The 19,998-nt window shown below is 36.3% G+C and overlaps 1 protein-coding gene across 1 annotated transcript in view; it reads right to left on the minus strand.

The window, feature by feature from the left end:
• The window catches only part of CNTNAP2 (contactin associated protein 2), a 1,011,078-nt gene that overhangs the window by 311,249 nt on the left and 679,831 nt on the right, over nt 1-19,998 (minus strand). The window contains exon 12 of the mRNA XM_054274302.1: nt 10,855-10,974. Coding sequence (XP_054130277.1) covers nt 10,855-10,974 — 120 coding nt within the window. The remainder of the gene's footprint in view (nt 1-10,854; nt 10,975-19,998) is intronic.

Below are 19,998 nucleotides of genomic sequence, written 5' to 3' on the forward strand. Positions count from 1 at the left end.
GAGCTCCAGGACACAGTGGTAAAGGCTGCAGAAATGTCAGATAGCCCCTCTGAATATTAACATTAATTGAGTTAGTGCCTTTTTTTTGTAGTTTTCATTTCCTATATATCTTTAATTTCTAAGTAATTTGATTTATGCAGTGAGACAGACAAGCCATGAATATTCATGCCAGCGCACAAAGCAAGATCATAAGTAAGTCCTTTTGCTAACGACCCTTGACCAGAAATACTTATGAGTCTGCCCCAGTTGTTTCTAGCAGAGATGTCAGTCACCTGAACAGCCTCAATACACTTTTTGGTGAGCATCCAATTGGCTCAGCTGGTTGTTCATCAGATGCTCACCATACAACACAAGCAAGATTGACCATTTCAGCTTAGTTCTATGGTAGTTACCTGAACAAAATTAGCAATAATATATCTTCAAGCAGAAAAATGCTTCTGTCAGAAACATGCTTATGATCTACACCCTCAAATAATACACACTCAGGCTTTGGAGAGCTAAGTCAGCTTCTATAGGATATCCATGTCTCTATACAAAAATAATATTAGGAAGATAATTTCTTCTCATCAGTTTTCTTAACTTGCTTACTATTGAGTGTTTCAGTGTGTGCAGTTAGTCTAATAAATCTCATCTAGGATAATTGAAGATTATTATCTCAATAGTTCTCACTCAGGGAAGCATATCCTGAAACATAGTAGATAAAACCAATATTTCCAGGCCTCCTGAAGAAAAGCAAACTTGGGCTTAGCAAATGGAAAAAACTCTAAAGCAGGAAGCATAAAAAGCATGTTAATTCTCTTAATAATGTGAACACTGAACATAATAAAAACGTACCCAGACCCCTAACATTGAAACACTTGGTTTCCAGTACACAAGTGGAAGGAGATTCTTACACCTATCAGTTAAGACTTTCTGAACAAGAGACCTGGTTTGCAACTGCATCTTTCCATTCCAAATCTAAAAATTTTCTCTACAAATTCTCTGGCTGTAGACGTTCCCTACTCAGCGTACAAAAGTTTCAGAGCTCATCTTCTGGTTGTGTTGGTTGGACTCTTCTCACTAAACCATATGGAATTCTAGCATTAGTTTGTTCTTGAGTTGTATCCTGTTTATTTCAACCATTCTTCACTTTCTGATGCTGTGGAGCAAGGGATAATCTCAGTAGGTTGCAAACAAGTCTGTCTCTTCCAGGAAAATTCCTCATTGGTTTTAATGGATCTAAGTGGTCTCTTCGTAACATTTTCTGATTGACTACCATATTTTCAGAGGAAGTAATACTTTCCTGTAGCACTTGAAGGTAAAAAATAAAAGAAAAGGCCAGTTACAGATGATATCAGATTTAACTAATTTCTGCCCTCACTGCTATTCCCTTTCAGTCTTTTTCCCACCATGTGGAAGTGGTGGAGGGGAGTTTACAGCATAGGTGGTGCCCTAAAAAGTGTACTGAGTGTCCATATTCAAAACTGATAAAAACGTTGTCTCTAGGTTCACATATAGTCACTGTGCCTTTGTTCTCTTCTGTAGAAAAGCAGTAAGACTAATTCTAAGTGATAAAACGCAAACATGTAAATAATCTTGGGTTCTTCTTGCAGGATTCAAAGATAGCCTTCACACAAAAACTTCATAACACTGTACACTCACATTCTTACATATCTATGTTAATTCACTTATTAAGAAGTCCTGGGAGGGAGGCATGGGAGAATCATTCTGTAGTCTCCTGCCTGCCTGGGGAAAATGCATCAGCAGTACATTACCTAGATGTGTAAGTACAGATCAAAATGGATATCTTCTGCAGCTTATTCATTATCCAAGTAATTTCTTTTTATAACTTGTCTTTCAGAGCATAAAAGAAAGCCTCAGAATTTTTAACAGCTATGGTGACAACACAGTTTACCTGCCCTTTTAGGCAAATTTATTCAGAAAATTACATATCAGGGTGGCAGCACTGCACCCTGAATGCTGGTTGGAAATTCTAGAGTAGAATGAATCTCTTTCCACTCCTAGAAATTGCCTGTAATTTTTTCATCACTTGTCTATCTGTTTCAGAAATAAGTGAACTTAATATATCATTTGTAGTCTGAATGGGACTTTAGATATTTCCTTTTAACTAATCTGCTCTTTGAACATTTAGCAACGTTTTTCCAGTTTCAGAGAAATTATCAATAGGAACAACATTCTGAACAGGTAAATGGTGCTCTTCCTAGTCCCACAGTCAGCTAGACGAGACAGTAGTAGTGATACCCTGTGAAGGCTGACCTAGAACACAGGCTAGAGGGAGTTAAAAATAAAGTAGGTATTAATTAAAAGGCCTCAATGGATACACCTTGGGCACCACAAAAGCCCAGACAGGGCTACACCCAAGATGAACCCAAAATGGTCACAAAAACGGATGGCCGGTCACGGGGTCTCTCACTTTTATAAGTTTTGGTCCATTATTATATTGGAGTTAATTGTCCAATTATAGCTTTACGTTATGAATTCCCATCCTTCTTGTTTTTCTCTCTTCAGTCCACCGTTGTTTATGCTCTTGGGTCTGAGATTAGGATCATTTGTCCTTGGTCCTCAGCTAGAGAAGGAATGGTTTTGTTTACCTACTCTGTGAAGAGAGCTTACTATCCCCTTATATGAAGCTCAGAACTACACACTAAAGCAGAACAGAATCCAAAAAATATAAAAGCTAAAACCTGAGGCATCAGTAGCAGTCAATAAAAAGCAGCCCTGGATAGGATTTGATGAGAAGATGTTCTTTGCAAGCTGTTCTTTGCACTGTTGATTAAGGACAAGGAAGCAGTAAGGGAGAAGCACATATGGGAAAGTGTTGCTGTATACCACAAGTCCCACAAGAACTTAGTGACTCACACCTTCCAGGCTTTGAGGCAGTAAAACTAAAAGCCCATAGAAGCACAGAGCAGTTTTCCCAGAAATACAAGGAGTACGTAAAAACACACACCTCACATCACCTGTATCCCTCCCTCAAAACAACAGAAAAACTCTGAGAAATTATTATCATCAAAGTTTGCAAAATACCGCCACAAACTCCCACTATTTCAGGGGTAATTTAACTGTCTAGCCTTAACTTGACCTTAATTTTCTGACCAAAAGCAATAATAAAAGTTCTACTGAAAACACAAGTTTTGTTTGGCCTTTCAATAATATTCTCTACAGGAGCAATTTTCTAGGGATAACTGAAGCATATCAGTGGCCTGAAGCAGCTTGTTCCAAGTTCCTTACATCCCCAGTAGGGAACAAGTGTGTGGGAGTGAATCCAGAGCTAAATATTTGCTTGTAACATTCACAGTAACAGTTTGAGGTAGATGGTACTGCTTGTCATTTTATTTCCAGCCATCCCTCTTTTCTGCACCCCAGTTATGGATGTATTTCTTGAAATATAGGCTTGTGGGGTCCTGCAATGCACAGAATTCTAAACAAAGATTTCTGTATTCTAATTTCTGAGAGCTTGGTTTCCAACAAATGAGGAATATTTTCTGATTGCAGGTGATAGGAAGATATTTTGCTTTTCCTAGACCAAATAATTCAGCAAAACAAAGACACTGCTTTATTTTCAACTAAGTCTTTTGTGTCACTCTCAAAAGCCGATTTGTGCTCATGCTTTGAGTTAATTACAGATTTAGTCCTCTTATGCCTGATATATGAATGTTTGCTCCAACTATGAGCATCTGAAATGCTTTAAGATGATGACATGGCATACATTTATTAATGTATATTCTTATATGATGCCTCAGAGTTTGAAGTGGGGCAGAAAAAAAGAGGAAGAATTACAGGAATGTAGTCAGACAGCCAGAAATGTTTCTATCACTTGGTGACTTAAGAAGCCACCTGGAGTGTCAATGATAAAGTTTGTTCTCTTCTGAAACAGAGCAAATCAAGAACTTTGTCCTGAAGGCAGACTTCACATGATATTTTTTGCTATATGGTTTAGATATTTTCTCTGCAGTTGCAAACTGGGGTAGCTTTCCACTTTCTACACATGCAAGGGGGACTGCAGAAAATATCTAGATATATTCCAACATTATTTAGGGTCACGTGAATTTAACATGCTTTACTCAAACCCTAAAGTCATGACATCCCATTTTTGTTATTACCCATTTTTGCTTAATGAAGTCACAAGGTATTGATTCACAACCTTTCCTCCCTCCTACCAAATTTTATGATTTTATATTATGAAGAGCCCTGAAATTATTAGAACCTTCATGTCTGTGTGGAGGCTGTTTCTATGGCAGTGTATGTTTAAGATGTGAACATTATAAAAGATAAGTAAAAACAGCCCTCACAATCCCATGGCCCTCAATGCCAGGCTGCAGTCCTTTACTCTTCCATCCTTAAAAGCCTGACCATATGACAAACTTGACATGCTGTCACAGAACACAGCAACAGACTGCTCTCACTCATTCCTTGCCATCTAGATAGTGGCTTTAACCAGTCAGACTCAAATAACTGCCTGGCACAAGGGTGCCCAACAAAATCACTTTTTAGTGATAACCTGAGGCAGGCCCAACAAACCAAACAGAAAACCATCCTGATTTATTTCACAAGGATCCCAGACAGCAAGCTGCATGTGATCAAGATGAGTCCAGGTAAAGCTAATAATTACAGTCTGTCAGCTGATTGAGGCTGGGTGAAAAAGTTGCGTCCAGATGGAAAAACAATCATGATCACTTTTGTAGCAAGTCACTACTGCGTTCCACAGCAAGGGGGGAAAATACACTAGCCAAATTTGTTGAGATACATTAAAGTACTACAACGAGCAAGAAAGCCAAACTTGACATAAATTAAAAATAACAACAACAAGAAAAGCTGATTAAAAATGAAAATATGTACTCATGAAACCTAGAATAAAAAGGACATGTCTTGTAAATAAGAGCAGATGAAAAATATAATCAATGAACTAAAGCTGAGATGCAGGATGCTTCAGCCAACTTGGCAGGCAAAGATGTAAACATGGTCTGCTCTGTTTCCAGGTTTCTCACGGGTCTATTATTTTACTCTGATACTTGGAAGACGAACTCACCTTAGGACTAAAGTCTGCCATCAGAGTTGCTGCTCTAGACATGATGCCCTGATGCTTCAATGATTATTTTCTTCTTCCTCAGTACTTGTTCTCTTTTCTTTTTTTACAGAGAGTCTAGCTTGAAAAGTCAAAACGATGAAAAACAGTGTTCTAAATTCCTAAATGTGTTGATGCTTTTCCCTTTTTTTTTTTTTTGCTATGTTTGTTTCTGCTCTTGTTTCATCTGCAAGGAAACAAGCTTGGACACCCTGCAACAACAGCCCCAATTAATTTCAAATATTTGTTCCTCTTTTTACCTCTCAAATGTAATTTTAACTTGAGAAAATGACTGACAGACTATTAAAAAAGCCTCCCAAAACCCCTCTACAATGCAAAGAAAAGTGTATGAGATGCTGTTAGAAATAAAATATTAATTTCATATGTAAGAATTGAGACAATGAAGCTATTTTTCTTCATCTATTTCAGGCAAGGGACTGAAATACTATTATAGAAAGCTTTCTGCAATGAGATTACACTAGGTAAGGTCGCTATAATCGTCCCTGAGCAGCTTAGCATTGCCCAATGACAAAATTTTGTTTATTCATTTTAAATACGTATCAATTCATTGTATTCTAGTTAACTACTAAAAAATATTAACTTCTTCCCTAAATCTTTACTTTATCGAATTAAATTGCACAACATTTTGTTATTTATGTGTATATATATACGCACATATGAATAAAAGTTCTGGTACCTTGGAAGTTCGGTAATGCTGTTCTCAGGTAAGAATTCTCATATGAGAGAACTGATTATATAGATATGAGCAATAGAATCAAACCTTTACTGCTTCTAGGGCACTTTTATTTAGGATATAGTGATGGCACATTTATATTCATGCCATATGTTTCTATATATTTCATAGTATAAAACACTCCATTGACCCACTATGCACAGAGAGAAAAGTCACAGGATACAACAGTTGTGGTTTTTTAATGTCTGCTCACAAAGTCATTCTCGTAATTATCACATGTGCCATTTCTGTTAAAAAAAACAAAGAGAGAGGGGAAGGAGGAGAGTGGGTAGAGAGTCACCTCATACATTTGACCTTAATGAGGCAGGCTATGAATACTCATAATGATTTCTCAAACTGTTTGAAGATGAGCAGCTTGAGGCAAATGAATTGTACTCGAAAGGAGATAGGCTAAGTACCACTCAAATGGAGCCATTATGCTTGCAGCTATTTGGATCCTGAAATGAGATAAAAGCTGCATCATGGAGGCATAAAGACTTCAGGACCAATAGAAAGAATTAACTGACATATCTTCTGGTAAAATACATTATGAAACCTTTCTGTTCTACTTTGCATCAGTAGTCCAAGTGATGAACCACTAGAAACAGCAGGCTACGATTTTCCTCTCCTCAGCTTAAAGCCTCAAGCAACTACAGGAGTGCTGATCTCCCTCTCTTGCTGACATTCCTTACAGCCATTAGGATAAATAACTCTGGCCTTATGGTCCCTCTGCATTGTTTCTCTACTTATTCCTCACTCTAAAAATTCTTGCAGGACAAATACACAGAGTAAGGTCTTAATAATCTTACTCAACTGACACTTTTTCCCCATCCTCCTCATAACAAACATAAAAAAACCCCCATGAAAAATGGAAAGTAACCAATTTCTTTCTTGTGTCTTTTTCAACGGGACTAAAACTAATCTGTCAGAGGAAAAGGAAACAGGCCTAGAGATTCAGCAATATTATACAGAGCATGGAATGAAGCCACAATATACTGCAGAGCATGGAATGAAGCTGCAATATACTCAAACTTTGCACAAAAATAATTAGGATATTAAGATATTCCAACAAACATCTTAAAAGAGCAATTCTTTCCACTACAGCTGCAGCTCTAATAACAATTAAGGAGAAAACAGGAAAGGTCAAACTGGATACTGAGAGAACAACCCTCCAGTTTCAGAAAAAAACCAGTTTGAATGCAGAGTCTAACCTTGCCTTGTGGACCTGCCTCTACAAGAGGGTAAGATGACAGAGCTTTGAAAGAGTTCCCTGTTGACCTTAGCCACAAAAGAGGCTAAACTGAAAAGCAGTCTAATGGTCAAACATTGTGCCACAACACAGCATCAAGGAATACTTTTTCCATAAGTGACTTAATCTGAACAATTTCAACTTTCTACCTCTAAACACTTCCAACACTGTTTTTCAAAAAAAAAAAGAAAAAAGAAAGGAAAAGGCAAAAAGCTTCCTAAAATATACATAGTTACTACAGACAACTATTTGGAAAACTGGATAACATGAACAGCAATGCCCTAGATTTTGAAAAGCTATTTTACTGCATCAGAAATAGTTGGAATGTAATATCTCAGACATCTTCATTCCACTATGAGGACATAAAATATAAGTGCTTGGTTCCTCTTCACTATCAGAACACAGCTCTGAGTACAACCTTTGTTTGGAGAAGACAAGGACAAGAGACTTGGAAGGAGAAGCTTGGGGATTTCTTTGAAAATAGAGTTATTTACAGAGACCATGAACTACTGTTGGGAGCACACGCAATTACATACTTCTGACTTTGTACTATTGAATCACCAGCACATCTTAGAAACCAGAACAATTTTTAGTTACCACAGCAACATCTGTGAAGGGGGGGGGGGGGGGTCTTGTCATGACACTCAACAGTTTACTAAATTGAGATACACTAAATTTGGATATGGATTATGCCCAGAAATATGCCCAGACAGCTGTCTTTTGCACCACAATTTTCTCTCTTTTCTTTTTAATATTGTCACATTTGGGTATGCTACTGCTTTCTGACTATAGACTCTGTAAGTGAAATGCTGATATAATGATGAAATTATGAATTTTGTGGCCCCATATTTGTGATACGGTATATTAAAGGGCTGAAGACATTATTTTGCAACAAACAAATTCAGTGGCTTTTCAGGATATTGTCCTTGCTCTAGAAGGCTTACAGTCAAGTGAGAATGACACTTATTATCCAACATTTTGCTCTAGTAAAACTATACTCCAGAATATAGTATAGAATTATATGAATAGAGTAATTGTGAAAGTAGTCCATATCTGTTAAACCACCTTGCTTTGCAAAGATTGATATTCACTTTGCCAACTTTGTGGACTTGCTTTGTCAAGGAATGGAACAAGAAAGCTGCACTTCACATTTTTAGTCATTAAGATGTTCTCTACTTTCTAGTTTCATTCGAATCAAAGAAGGCGGATTTAATATGTGCATTAGTATCTTGTGTAGTAAGTTAATATAGAGATGTTTATTTTACATAGTGGAAGAATAGGAACATTTAGATTTGACTCTCAGACTAGAGAGAAAAATGTAGTTAAGAATCTCTATCACAATAAAATATCACTACCTTGCCATATTATTTTTATTCATTTAGTATACTCGACATACCAATCAGTTTAGCTAAATTTGTAGGTTACTTAGCTTTATGTTCACAAAGAAATATTTTATTCAGCTAGTTTAATTTTTTTTCTAAATATTGCTATAGTAATACCATAGTCCTGCACAAGCTGGATACTAAAATTTTTTGAGAGTTCTGCTGATTGTTGCATGCTTTAGTGCTTTCTGTTATATGACAAGGTATGTATCATTGCTACAGAGTTCTACAGAACTGTGTTACTGATGAAGCAAAGCGCTCAATCTCCTTCCCTACAATGGGTGTGTGTGCTGCTCATAATAACCTATATAGATTCAGAAAAAGATTTAGGGTGTTGTGCTAAAATTGTAGCTCTTGGCCCTCCAGCATCAGTGCCTCAGATGACCACTAATCAAAAGAAAACTAAAACTGTGGCACCTGCAACATATAGGCACTACACAGTATGTACACAGAGGTGATAAGCTTTACTCTGCTGGCAACAACTGTCAGTTTTAGAAGCACAGTTTAAAATTACTTCCCATCAACTTTGACATATCTCTTGCAGTCATTTGCATTGTAATGAAGAAATAGTTGGTTTAGGGTTTTTTTTTTTTTTCAAAACTGCAATGTTTATATGGATATTAGTGCAAATTGCCTTTTTCTTGTAGCTAAGAGCTGCTGATCAGAGTGATCCAGTTCAAACAGAAAACTGCATTTTTCCACAGCATGCTTCAGAGCCAAGTGAATTAAATCATGTATCCTAATGTTCATGATCTCCTCGCACTGGTTAGGAAAAGGTCACATGTATATACTCTGAAATTGTTTTGTAGGTGAGAAATGTTCATAAAATGAAATTATTAATTTTACTTCTCCTTTTTTTTTCCCTCCAGTATTGAAGAAGCTACTAGGACCTTCTGTTCTATTTTTAAATTTAACATGACTGAGCAATGCTGCAGTACTGGATGAGTGCACTTTTCTGTGCCTAACCCCACTAGGGCAGTATATTTTTAATTTACAAATTTACCCTTGAAGAGTAACCAAAAGCTATAGCTAACAATCTGAACACAGCAGTTCTGAATAGCAGAAATCACTTACATGACAGCATTCTTGGCCTTGTTTCCTGCAGTGCCCTGCTGGATTAGTTACTAATGCTGTTCAAGGTGCTTGAGTTATGATTTAAAATGCTCTACCTGGCTGAGGATCTGAAAGAGTGCCTTTACACCTGTGTCTCAGGACAGATGGGTTGGCCTGTCTCTCCAGTCCAAATGGGATTGACAGCACTTCCAGATCTTAGATCAGGCTCCTTTCTAGGCATGTATTTATTATACAAAAGCAGACATTATTAGCAATGCGGAACAGTGGTATTCTGTTCTCCAACAGGCTGTCTACCCATAAACACCTGATTTGGAGTTTGCTGCCTGTGCCATGCATCTGTCCCCATCTCTCCCATTCCAGTTGGAGACACCCCATCCCACAGCCCCAGCTATGTCCAGGTTTCTGCCTCCAGAAGAGTTGTGGGAGCTTTAGCATCTGTGATCTCTAAAAAGTCAGAGACAGTGTTTCAATCTATGACAGTGCCTTCACCTTCATGCTGCTGATGATGGAATCTGAGGCATACACTAGATATCCAATGCAAACATAACTTTTAAGGTAGACATTTGGGGAAAGTCAGACCACATGTTTGTTTTATCAGCCATCCAATATTTCATATCAGAAAAAGTCCTGAGACAACTGCTATGCATTAACAGAACAAAGAAATAATATATTCTCAGCGCAAAAAATTGCCCTGTTTTTCATTATCATATTTTCCTGCCTCATCATGGCAACACAGATGACTAAGATGAGATACTTTGGGTGAGAATACAAAAGTAGTCTTAAAAGCATAAGACAATACACGCAACAAAATCAAAATAAATTAATGTAGTTATATAAATATTATCTTCAGATTTTAACTGGCATTAGAAAAACAGTTTAAAAGTCAAAACAGACATTTAGGAAAACTTAAACATTTTGCTTCTTCAGTAATTAATTTGTATTCCCTGCCTGTGGTGGTAAGCTGCCCTCTGCAACACCCCATGAACAACAGATAAAACTGAAATCCACTTGGCTGATATACAACAGATTTGGTAAGTGGCCATTTCTATCAAATTTTTCTGTATGTATCTTGAAATTTTTTTTAATGATGTAACACTGAGGATACAAAGACCTATTAAGACTAATAGGTGCAATTCAAAAGCCTTATTAAATGGAATAACTACTGCCTTGCTCAGTCTATCCTGACTAGTGACAGCAGATTTGATGATCTCTCATGAAAAGCTCCTATTATTTTTCTTTTAACAAGAAATATGAAATATGAACAGCCTCTTTCTCCTAACTACATTTAAAAAGACCCAAAAAAGCAAATCCCCCCTTCAACCAGCTTAATTAGTAAATACAATGCAGTTACCTGTCATGTTGCAGTAAACTTTCAAAGGTCCCAGTGCCCCACTGCCATCTGGATCTATCCAGTAGTAATTTGAAGTTTTGCCCAAGTGTTTGTATGCTTCACAAGAGAGTTCATAAATAGCTGAAAAGAAAGAAAACAGAGCAATAGGAATAGTTTTAACTTAGGGGAAAAAAAAAAAAACTTAGGACAATTAATGGATCCTGTTTATATACAAAGAATTGCACCTCTGACATTAAAGCAATATCATTGAGGTTCACAGAAAACAAAGCATCTTTCCAAAATTATAGAAGTGATTAAAAGCTTGCAGGACATAATTTCTGCTTTTTTAATGTGAAGAAAAGTAAGAATAGGAAGACAATTCTAATAACTTGGAGAGAGAGAGGAAAATAATACTTGTTCAAGAGAACATTTAAACCATTTTAAACAATATAGTTAATAACTTTGTTTATATTCTTATTTAAGATTCTATTACTTCTATTGATACAACATACTTTTACCCTTAGGTTTTTTTTCCAAGAGATACTAAAAGAGCTTATGAGTTTTCTCCCTGCAAATTTTTTAATTGTTAATGTTTTATTACAACTCAGAATAGCACTGAGTTTCAAAATTGTGAAATTTCTCCCTACCTGCAATATCTGTCTCTACACAGCACTGCAGTTACTCTATTACACATATACAGAACTAATTCTCTTGCCAGCAAGGTCTGAAACGTCACAGTATTTGCTGGAATAAGTTGAATTGATATAGCAGACAGGTTTGTTTCAGTTTTTCCTCGAATACTGCTTTCTATTTCAAGTAATAAAATTGTTTGTCAAAATGTATGATGAATAGCTCAGACATAATAAAAAGCATTGTAGATAGAAGTTTTTCTAGCAATTCCCATATTTTCTTACAAACGTATAGTTTTTACAAAGTTATGTGCATTAAATATGAAGAAATACTATTATGTAAAGTAAAAAAAAAACCCTGATAATTTATAGAAATTGTTGTGTGTGTATATATGCATAAAAAATTGAATTACATAGATATTTTCCTATACAATTCTTCAAAAATGAATGCGTAATGCTGCTTTGTTTTTCAGGACCAGATGGCACAGCTTTTTTGTTTGGAATCAATCAATCAGCTGCTAAAAGAAATGAAATGTTTGTTTAACCAGACTTCATATCCACTCTAAAAATTCATCTAATTTGTTGGCAATTCTTGCAAGCAATTTCTTTGCTAGGACTGGCTTTATTTCAAATGTCCATAAGGACGAGCTGTTTTGCTGGGCTCTGATGATGAGGAGTGACTGATCACACATGCACATTTAAAGGCCTCTAACCAAATATCAAGATATGGGAAGGAAAGTGGAGTAAAAAAAAAATCAAATGTTGATGTGGCACAAATGCAAGGCTAAAGGCTGTTATCTATCTACAATTTCCTTGTGATGCTACAAGAGAAGGACTTTTCTGGAAAGTTTTATGTGCTCATTAGAGGACAAAGTAAATTTTATACAAGTAGATGACACTTTAATTAAATTGTAAGACATTACAAGCCATTTCCCCTTTCTCCACAAACAAAGGTCAACATATTCTTCCATTATCAAGGAGACTCTGTGTCTGTTTTCAGGCACTTCATGCAGAATTCATAAGGAATTCATAACCTATTTTGTTCAGAAGTGTTTCCCTCACTTTCTACACACTATCCAAAAAAGGTAATAAAATACTAGCTCCATCAATGTATAATTGTTGTGATACCAACAGGCAAATTTTAATGGATGCACTCCATGTCAAGTCAAGAAGATAAAAAATATTGTTTGTGATCTTAATGAAGTTTGTGTTTTAATTTTCTAAACTCTTTCTGAAAATCAAGGAAGCTTTGTCTCTGTAGTAACCAGACCTTTATGTAAGGCCATATGACATTTTTATCAAGTTTGCTGGCTTTGAGAACACAGGCCAATTTTTTTTAAAGAGATACTGCTACAATTCAGAAAACAACATTAGAGGGTCCTTTAGAAGTCAAATGTTTTTTATAGAAAATCAGGGGTTTAGGCACAACACCCTTCTTTCTGTTCTTCTAGAACAGGAGAAATAGAAAGTGGTATGTAGGTATGAGTTGTATAGCACAGAAAAGGCTGCTTTTTAATAAGTCAGCTTTGTCAAACTTCAACATTATGTTGAACACTAACTAATAAAAATTAAGATTGTTCTTCAAATGAAGGTAAAAGAATGGGATATTTTTAACAAATTCAACTTGTGAAAAGTGTTATGAGTGTGGGGGAGCCTTCTGGGAGGTATTATGCCTGTGTATGGAAACCTAAAATTAAGGTTGGAAAAGACCTTTAAGATCACCATGTCCAACCATCAACCTATCACCACCACCATGTTCACTACTAAACCATGTCCTCAAAGTGCTGAATCTACAGGTTTTGTTGAAGAGTTCTAGGGATGATGACTTCACCACTCCCCTGGCAGTATGTTCCAATGCTTTGCAACCCATTCTGGGACTCTGAACCCCTCTGACACAACTTGAGGCCACTTACGTAGATGCATACATATCTTAAAAATGGGAAACAATAAAAATGTAAAGGTAGGCACCAGTGCAGTGAGCAGTAACAAAAATCACTTCACAGGCACATAGGAACAAAGTGAAGGGACAGGTGAATTTCACATACTGACAAAATAACCAGTAATTAAAGGTGCAATAGGAAACTGCAGTTATGTTCCAGTGTATGAAAACAATTGATGACAGAAAGAGATACTGTTGACTTTGGATGGCAAAAGGTAGCCACTTGAAAAGAAAAAAGAATAAAGAAAAGAACAATAGCAGCAAGCATCGGGCAGAAGACAACTCTGAAGCAGAGGAAAGAAAGACATGATACCAAGATGTTGAAGTGGATGATGACAAAGAAAGGAAGACAGCACATTTTATCAGCCACTACTTGCTTTTGTAAATGTTACACAGAAAGATCAGTAAGACAGAACAGGTGAAAATAGAAATTAGGAAACTCAAAGAAAACCTAGAGTAGATGAAAGGATGAACATTTAAGGACTGCTGTTTTAGAAGTCACCCAAGCATGCTAAAACAGAGAAGAAAAGGAACACAGAATGAAAGGAAGGGACCACGGCAGATTCAAAATAGCTTAAATGAGAAAACTGGTAAAGGTGACAATAAAAAAGCAAAAGACCTAACTGAGCTAAGAAAAGACAAGGAAGCAAAATGCAAGATTTGGATATAAACTTTACAGTGTTCACTTGCAAATTAGCAGAAATGGTTATATATATCCACATAGAGAGGAGGCAGAGGGAGAGAGGGAAGGGCTTTGTAGTGCTGATTCCATCTGGAAGATAGGAAAGAAAAATAAACAAACAAAAATGTGGGAGAACTAAGGACACAAGGGTAACAGATTTTTGCTTTTCAAGCCAGTAGAAGTGAAATGCCAAAAATGTATATTTGCTTTCTTGGTACCTGGTCCAAATACACAACATATGTAGTCTTAAGGGACTTCAGAATAGTAGTAAACCTCAAAATCTTCCAAGCTGAATGTAAAAACTCACAAGAACCCTGATGTCTGAAAAAGCTACTTCTTGCATAATAAATCCAGCTGTCAGTTTGTTAGGGTTTCTCAAAGGTCACTTCTATTCTTTCTGAGGAGAATAGGGGAAAAAAAACCCTCCCTGCAAACCACTTCTTCACATTTTACATGCTTTCGCATTGCATCAAAAACTGTCTACAAGCTGCAAGAGGTGAAAACCTGGTCAAAACAGTGATAGAAGCTCTTAGAATGAGGAAAAAAGTATGCACAAAAAGAATCACAACTAGAAAAAGAAGAGCACCAGAAAATGCAATAGCCTTTTTAAAGTTTAATCTCCTGAATAATACAGATCAAACTGAGACCGCCAAACCCATTTAATGATAAAATTTGAAAGGGTTTTCTCTGTTACAACATGAAGATAAAAAGTTTTAAAACCATAAACACTAAAAAAAAAATCAAAAATCACTGTATTTTTCTGTGTGAAGCATCAAGTTTATCTAAGCTTCTTGGTCTAGGCAGAAAATCTAGTCTTTTAAATTAGCTAATAAATGCTACCATGAATGCATTTTGAAGTTCACCATTAACTAAGCTAACATTTGCAACAGTGGATTTGAATGAATGTGGCTTGAGGGGAAAAATATATTCTCTCAGAAAAGCTTGATTAGGTAACTAGGCTAAGGGTGAGCAGTCTAGAGTGAAACAAATACTAACAACAAACCTTGTAGCTGCACAGACTTTAAGAGCATTTTCATTGCTGTCTTTCTTTATGGGTTCTAGACACCAAAGAGAATGTGGTGATGCATGGGGAAGTCAACACTCATTTCTCAGTTTTCAGGACCCTCTATTTTAAAAATTAGAGGAAAAGAAAATAGTTAAATGAAGAGTTTACAGCATAGTTTTTTCCAGCTCAAGAATGTTAGTCAGAAGTTGGAAAGAATTGACACCTCTTAGATTTCAGTGGCTCTTAAGTGATTGAGGGAAGCAGATGTTCTCACTCCTGTTTTACTTTCTGACTGGTGTAAAAATCAAGGGATAGTCATCCTGCACAGGTGGCACAGCTGCTGGCTATCTCCAAAAAGCAGAACGGCTGAATGACATAAAGGATTTAGAAACTCTGTGGCCCTATATGATGTTCCCACAAAATTTCATTAGCACCATGGTGAACTACAGTTTTTCCATCACTCTGGGAAAAGGCAGCTTTAATTTTAGGGCTGACAAACAGCCTCCTTTTATAAGTGCAAAGCTCATTATAAATAGATTACCTGGCATGACAGTCTGCACTATGTGGCTCAATGAATGTGTTGCAATATGTTTTGTTTCTGTCAGTGAATGTGGTTGCTGCAGGGAATACACTCCTTTAAACATCTACTAATATAGGAGTAAATCTCAGCTTTATAGGAATGTAGCAAAGGAGTAGATACAGAAAAATGGATGGAATTAAATGACAGCAAAAGTGACAAAAATAGGCAATGCATCAGATCCACAAAGTCTAGCTGTGTCTCTCCAGCACTTTCAAATTCTTGGAAAAATACTAAAAGCTAAATAGACTGTGAGGTGCTTGGGTTTCTGTAACTTAAAATGGTTTCAACTCTAGAGCCCTAAAAGCACAACCATAAAATGAAGGGCAAAAAACTCCAAGCTTACTAAAAAAATAGCTGCACACTCACTGAAATGTCATACCCAAAATTTATTTTAAAATAATAAAATAAGATTTGTTGCTTTATTACAACATATATTCAGAAGATAACTGGAAAATGGAAAATGTTAAAAAATAAATTTTTATACATCAATACATGTACATTGTAAGTTCATGCTCTGTCAGCAGAATTTTCTCTGCGCTTATCTACATTAAACCTATACTCACCCTTTACACATTGCAATTCTATGTAGCGGAGAAATTATGTCTTACAATTCTTTTAAGGCAAGTTAAAAGAACTAGATATTTCATCATAGTCAAAACAAGATGTATATGAAAGAAAAATATCCTTCTGTATTCTGACACACAGCTGCTGCGTTGCTCTACTACCTCAAGTATATTAAAAAGTTTTTAAAAAGCTCCACAAAAAGCCAACATGACGCAACACTACTTCAATGTTCTTGCTATTCTGTAGGACAACATCTGCAATGGTAGGAACCAGGCCTTATGTCTGATAGTTTTTTCAAGTCTGGATATAAAAATTCTGTAGTTTGGAACTCAACATTTCTAACGTCTAAGAACAGGAAAAGTAAAATACATTTTAAAATTAGTTCTCCAGTTATAGCCAACTTAAAATAAGCATACGTACTGTTAAAGTCAGACAAAAATAAGGGTGAATAAGTATTTACTTTTACATCTCACACTGTGAGAAGTCACCTTTTCAGATATGACTTTGAGATGAAATGTTTTCTGATGTAGTGTTTACCAGGTTCTCAAATATTAGGGGGGCCTTTGTTCATTTGCTATTGGAAAAGAAAATTTGGTCGAAACTTCAGCTGACCATTCCTGGCTTTGCCCTCTCCACATTTTTAGGCTGCCAGTTTACAGAAGCTCACAACCCCTTCAGCTGAAGTAAAAAATTAATTACAAATCAAAAGGACCATCAAACCCAAGGACAATCAAAAAACCAAAAAAACTCATTAGTCAAACAGCGACAGAAGGAGGAAATGAAAGCTAAGGAAGAAAACATCACATTTCTGATCTAGAATTGCATATGTATCTAAAATTATTTGAGTTATTTGAATACATTTCTACTTATCATTCTTAGTGTATGCACACTCATCTGAAAAAGAGCTCCAGAACATTAAAAAGACCTAAAACAATCTGATCCTGCACAGAGAAGGTTCTAAGGTAACCAAGACCTCTGTTTTAGGATTCTTTTCTTGTCATTTTTATGTATTACACAATAATATTAATGTAAAAAAAAAAGTAATGAAACACCTGGTTTGCTTTCTGCATACTGCCAAAGACCCCTTCAAAAAAGTCTTTCTTGGTTAAAAAGTATCTTGAAAATACTTCGTAAAATAACACTCTCCTCCAAATAAAAGGTGGCAGTGATACAAAGACAAAATCCTAACTAGAATAAAAAATTGTCTTGCAAACACAACAGTAGTTCCTCACATTAAATTTATGATGGACTCTTAGAGAGAGCAAGTTCTGCATGACCAGAAGGTGGGTCACCACAAGCCATACACTAAATGTCAGATAGCTGCAGCTAGAATGGCACTGTAAAATTAGGTTACCTTGATGAGGAAAAGCACAGGAAGCAGCACTTTCAGCGAAATACATGGCTCTAGCAGGACAAAGCTGTAAGACCTTCGAGGCTGCTGGCCCTCACAGTGCAGGAAGCAGCTGTGGCTGCTCACAGTGTGCTCACCTGGACAGGCCAGAGCAGTAGGAACAGGCCAGCACACCCAGCTGGCTGCAATACTGAATTTCTGTGCCCAGACTGTGAGCACTTGGAAACTACGCCCGGATGCGCCAGCAACTGCAGTGAAGTTCTGTGCAGGAAGGAAACAACTTCTCAATGAGCTGCAGATTTATGCGCATCCTAAATATGGTGTGTACACAAAAAGATGAATTTTGACATCTGAAATGGATCTACTGTGATGCTTAAGGGAACTCCAGAAATTTCTTTCTGATGAAATACAACTACTCTAGATGCAGTTACAGTTAATTCAGTTACAATCAAATGACTTTCCAGGTAAAAAACAAGGACTAACAAAGTGACCAAATGTGGCACTCCCTTGCCATTGTAATATCACCTCATTATTAAAGACAGTGGAAAACAGAAAACCTGCCTTTCCTGACTTGATGCATAACTGAAAATTTGAGTAAACTAAAACCTCTAAAGCCCTGAGTGTAATACTTACAATTTTTGTGCTCATGTTGCATCTGCAAGAAAAGTAATTTACTCCGTCCTTAAAGAAATATTGCTATAGATCAACAGCACTCAGCAAAAAAAAAAAAAAGCCATTTTCACAAATAAGTGCCATTAGGCAATTGGTAACTTTCACTGGCTATAAGAAAATTGAAGAAAATTAGAAAGCATCACGAACAAGTCCACCAAATCACACGTGTATGACAAGGCTCATGCTTTAGCCACTGATTTTTCAGTTGCAGTAAAACTCAGATCAAGCACTATTTTTCATCCATGGCTAGGTTGCCTCCTCAGCCAGAAGCTGAACTGAGCTACTGCAGTCCCAGAAGTAAAGAAAAAACGACTCCTGGCATCTTTAAATACTTGCTCGGTGAAACTGGGATTTGTTTTTCCTGAGTTACCATAATTTTAGGGGCCCTTGGACTCTCACAGCTTGCGAGGGCAAGAACATGAGTTCTAAGAACTCAAAGCTTCATCCTTTCACTATCATCACATGACATTAGCAAGAGTCTTTTCCACACCACACAACTATTTTACTCATGACAGTTCATACGCAAAATTAACCTAAAGCCCAAGACTTTATTCCATTACCCTCAATATCCCATTAAATAAATACTCCATCATTCTACAAGATTATTCCTGGAAAATATAGTTCAATTATTGAAACAATATTTGAAGAAATAAGTGCTGAGATAAAAACCAGAATAATTTTTGTGGTCATAATTAGTATAACAACAGAATCACATGGCTGTGGTGGACATCAAAGATAATCGAATCCATCTCCCAAAAAAAAAAAAAAAAAACCTCAATTACATGCATGTATCATTCCTGACAAAGTCTGGTTTAAAATGATGTAAATTCTATGACACACCAAGGCAGCCTAGACCTGCACCATCCCTTCAGCATTTGTTCAACTCTCTACACAGTGGGGCTGTTCTGCTGCAACTTGAACCTATAATTTCTCTTTTTATTCACAATGAATTTTGAGGATAAGTTACTGCACTCCTCCTTGCAACCATCTTTTGTCTATTTGCAGACATAAATATTTTCTCTACATTAAAATGGCCAAGTTTGTTCACATTGATCACTGGTTGCATTCTATATTATTTTCTATCTTCTCTGGATTCCCCATTTTTTTCATGAAGCTTAGCATATAAAAATGGAAAATGGCCAGCACAACCAGATTAATTTGCACGTTCCATAACATATACTTCTATTAATTCAAGCCTAAATGTTGCTTTCTTTATTCATAGAATCTTAAGCAATGAACTACAAGGCAAATCAGCCATCAATAACCATCACCTCTACAAAACTGAATTAAAAAAATGAAACAAGTCGGCAGTTTTCCTCAACCATTGCTTCTACAATTGGTTAATCCTCCCAGGCATAATCCTTCCCAATGCTGAGTAGCTTTGCAACTCAAAATCCGTAAAATAGCTTCCCAAATGAAAAACATTATTATATTTTGTATATTTACAGAATTGTGTACATATAGTGTTATATACACATGAATCCTAAAAATAAACTATAGAAATAAAAAATATTATATAAATAGACAGCATAGGGGTTTTTTTTGTTTTTAATTTTTTTATTTAATAGGGAAGATAAACCAAGAGAGGCAATTTCAGTGCTTTTTATTTGGATTACTGTTCATTTCTGTCCATGGCTGCACTGGCTCTCATGCCACTAAAACTTTCCAAAAGCAAAGTTCCTTCGTGACTGAGCATAAACCTTCTTCACACTGCCATTGATCTAAGCTTCAGCTTTCTAAAA

The sequence above is a fragment of the Melozone crissalis genome, unplaced genomic scaffold (genome assembly GCF_028551555.1).
Source record: "Melozone crissalis strain CALT ecotype California unplaced genomic scaffold, PUWL_Pcris_2 ptg000016l_1, whole genome shotgun sequence".
Classification (NCBI taxonomy): Eukaryota; Metazoa; Chordata; class Aves; order Passeriformes; family Passerellidae; genus Melozone; species Melozone crissalis.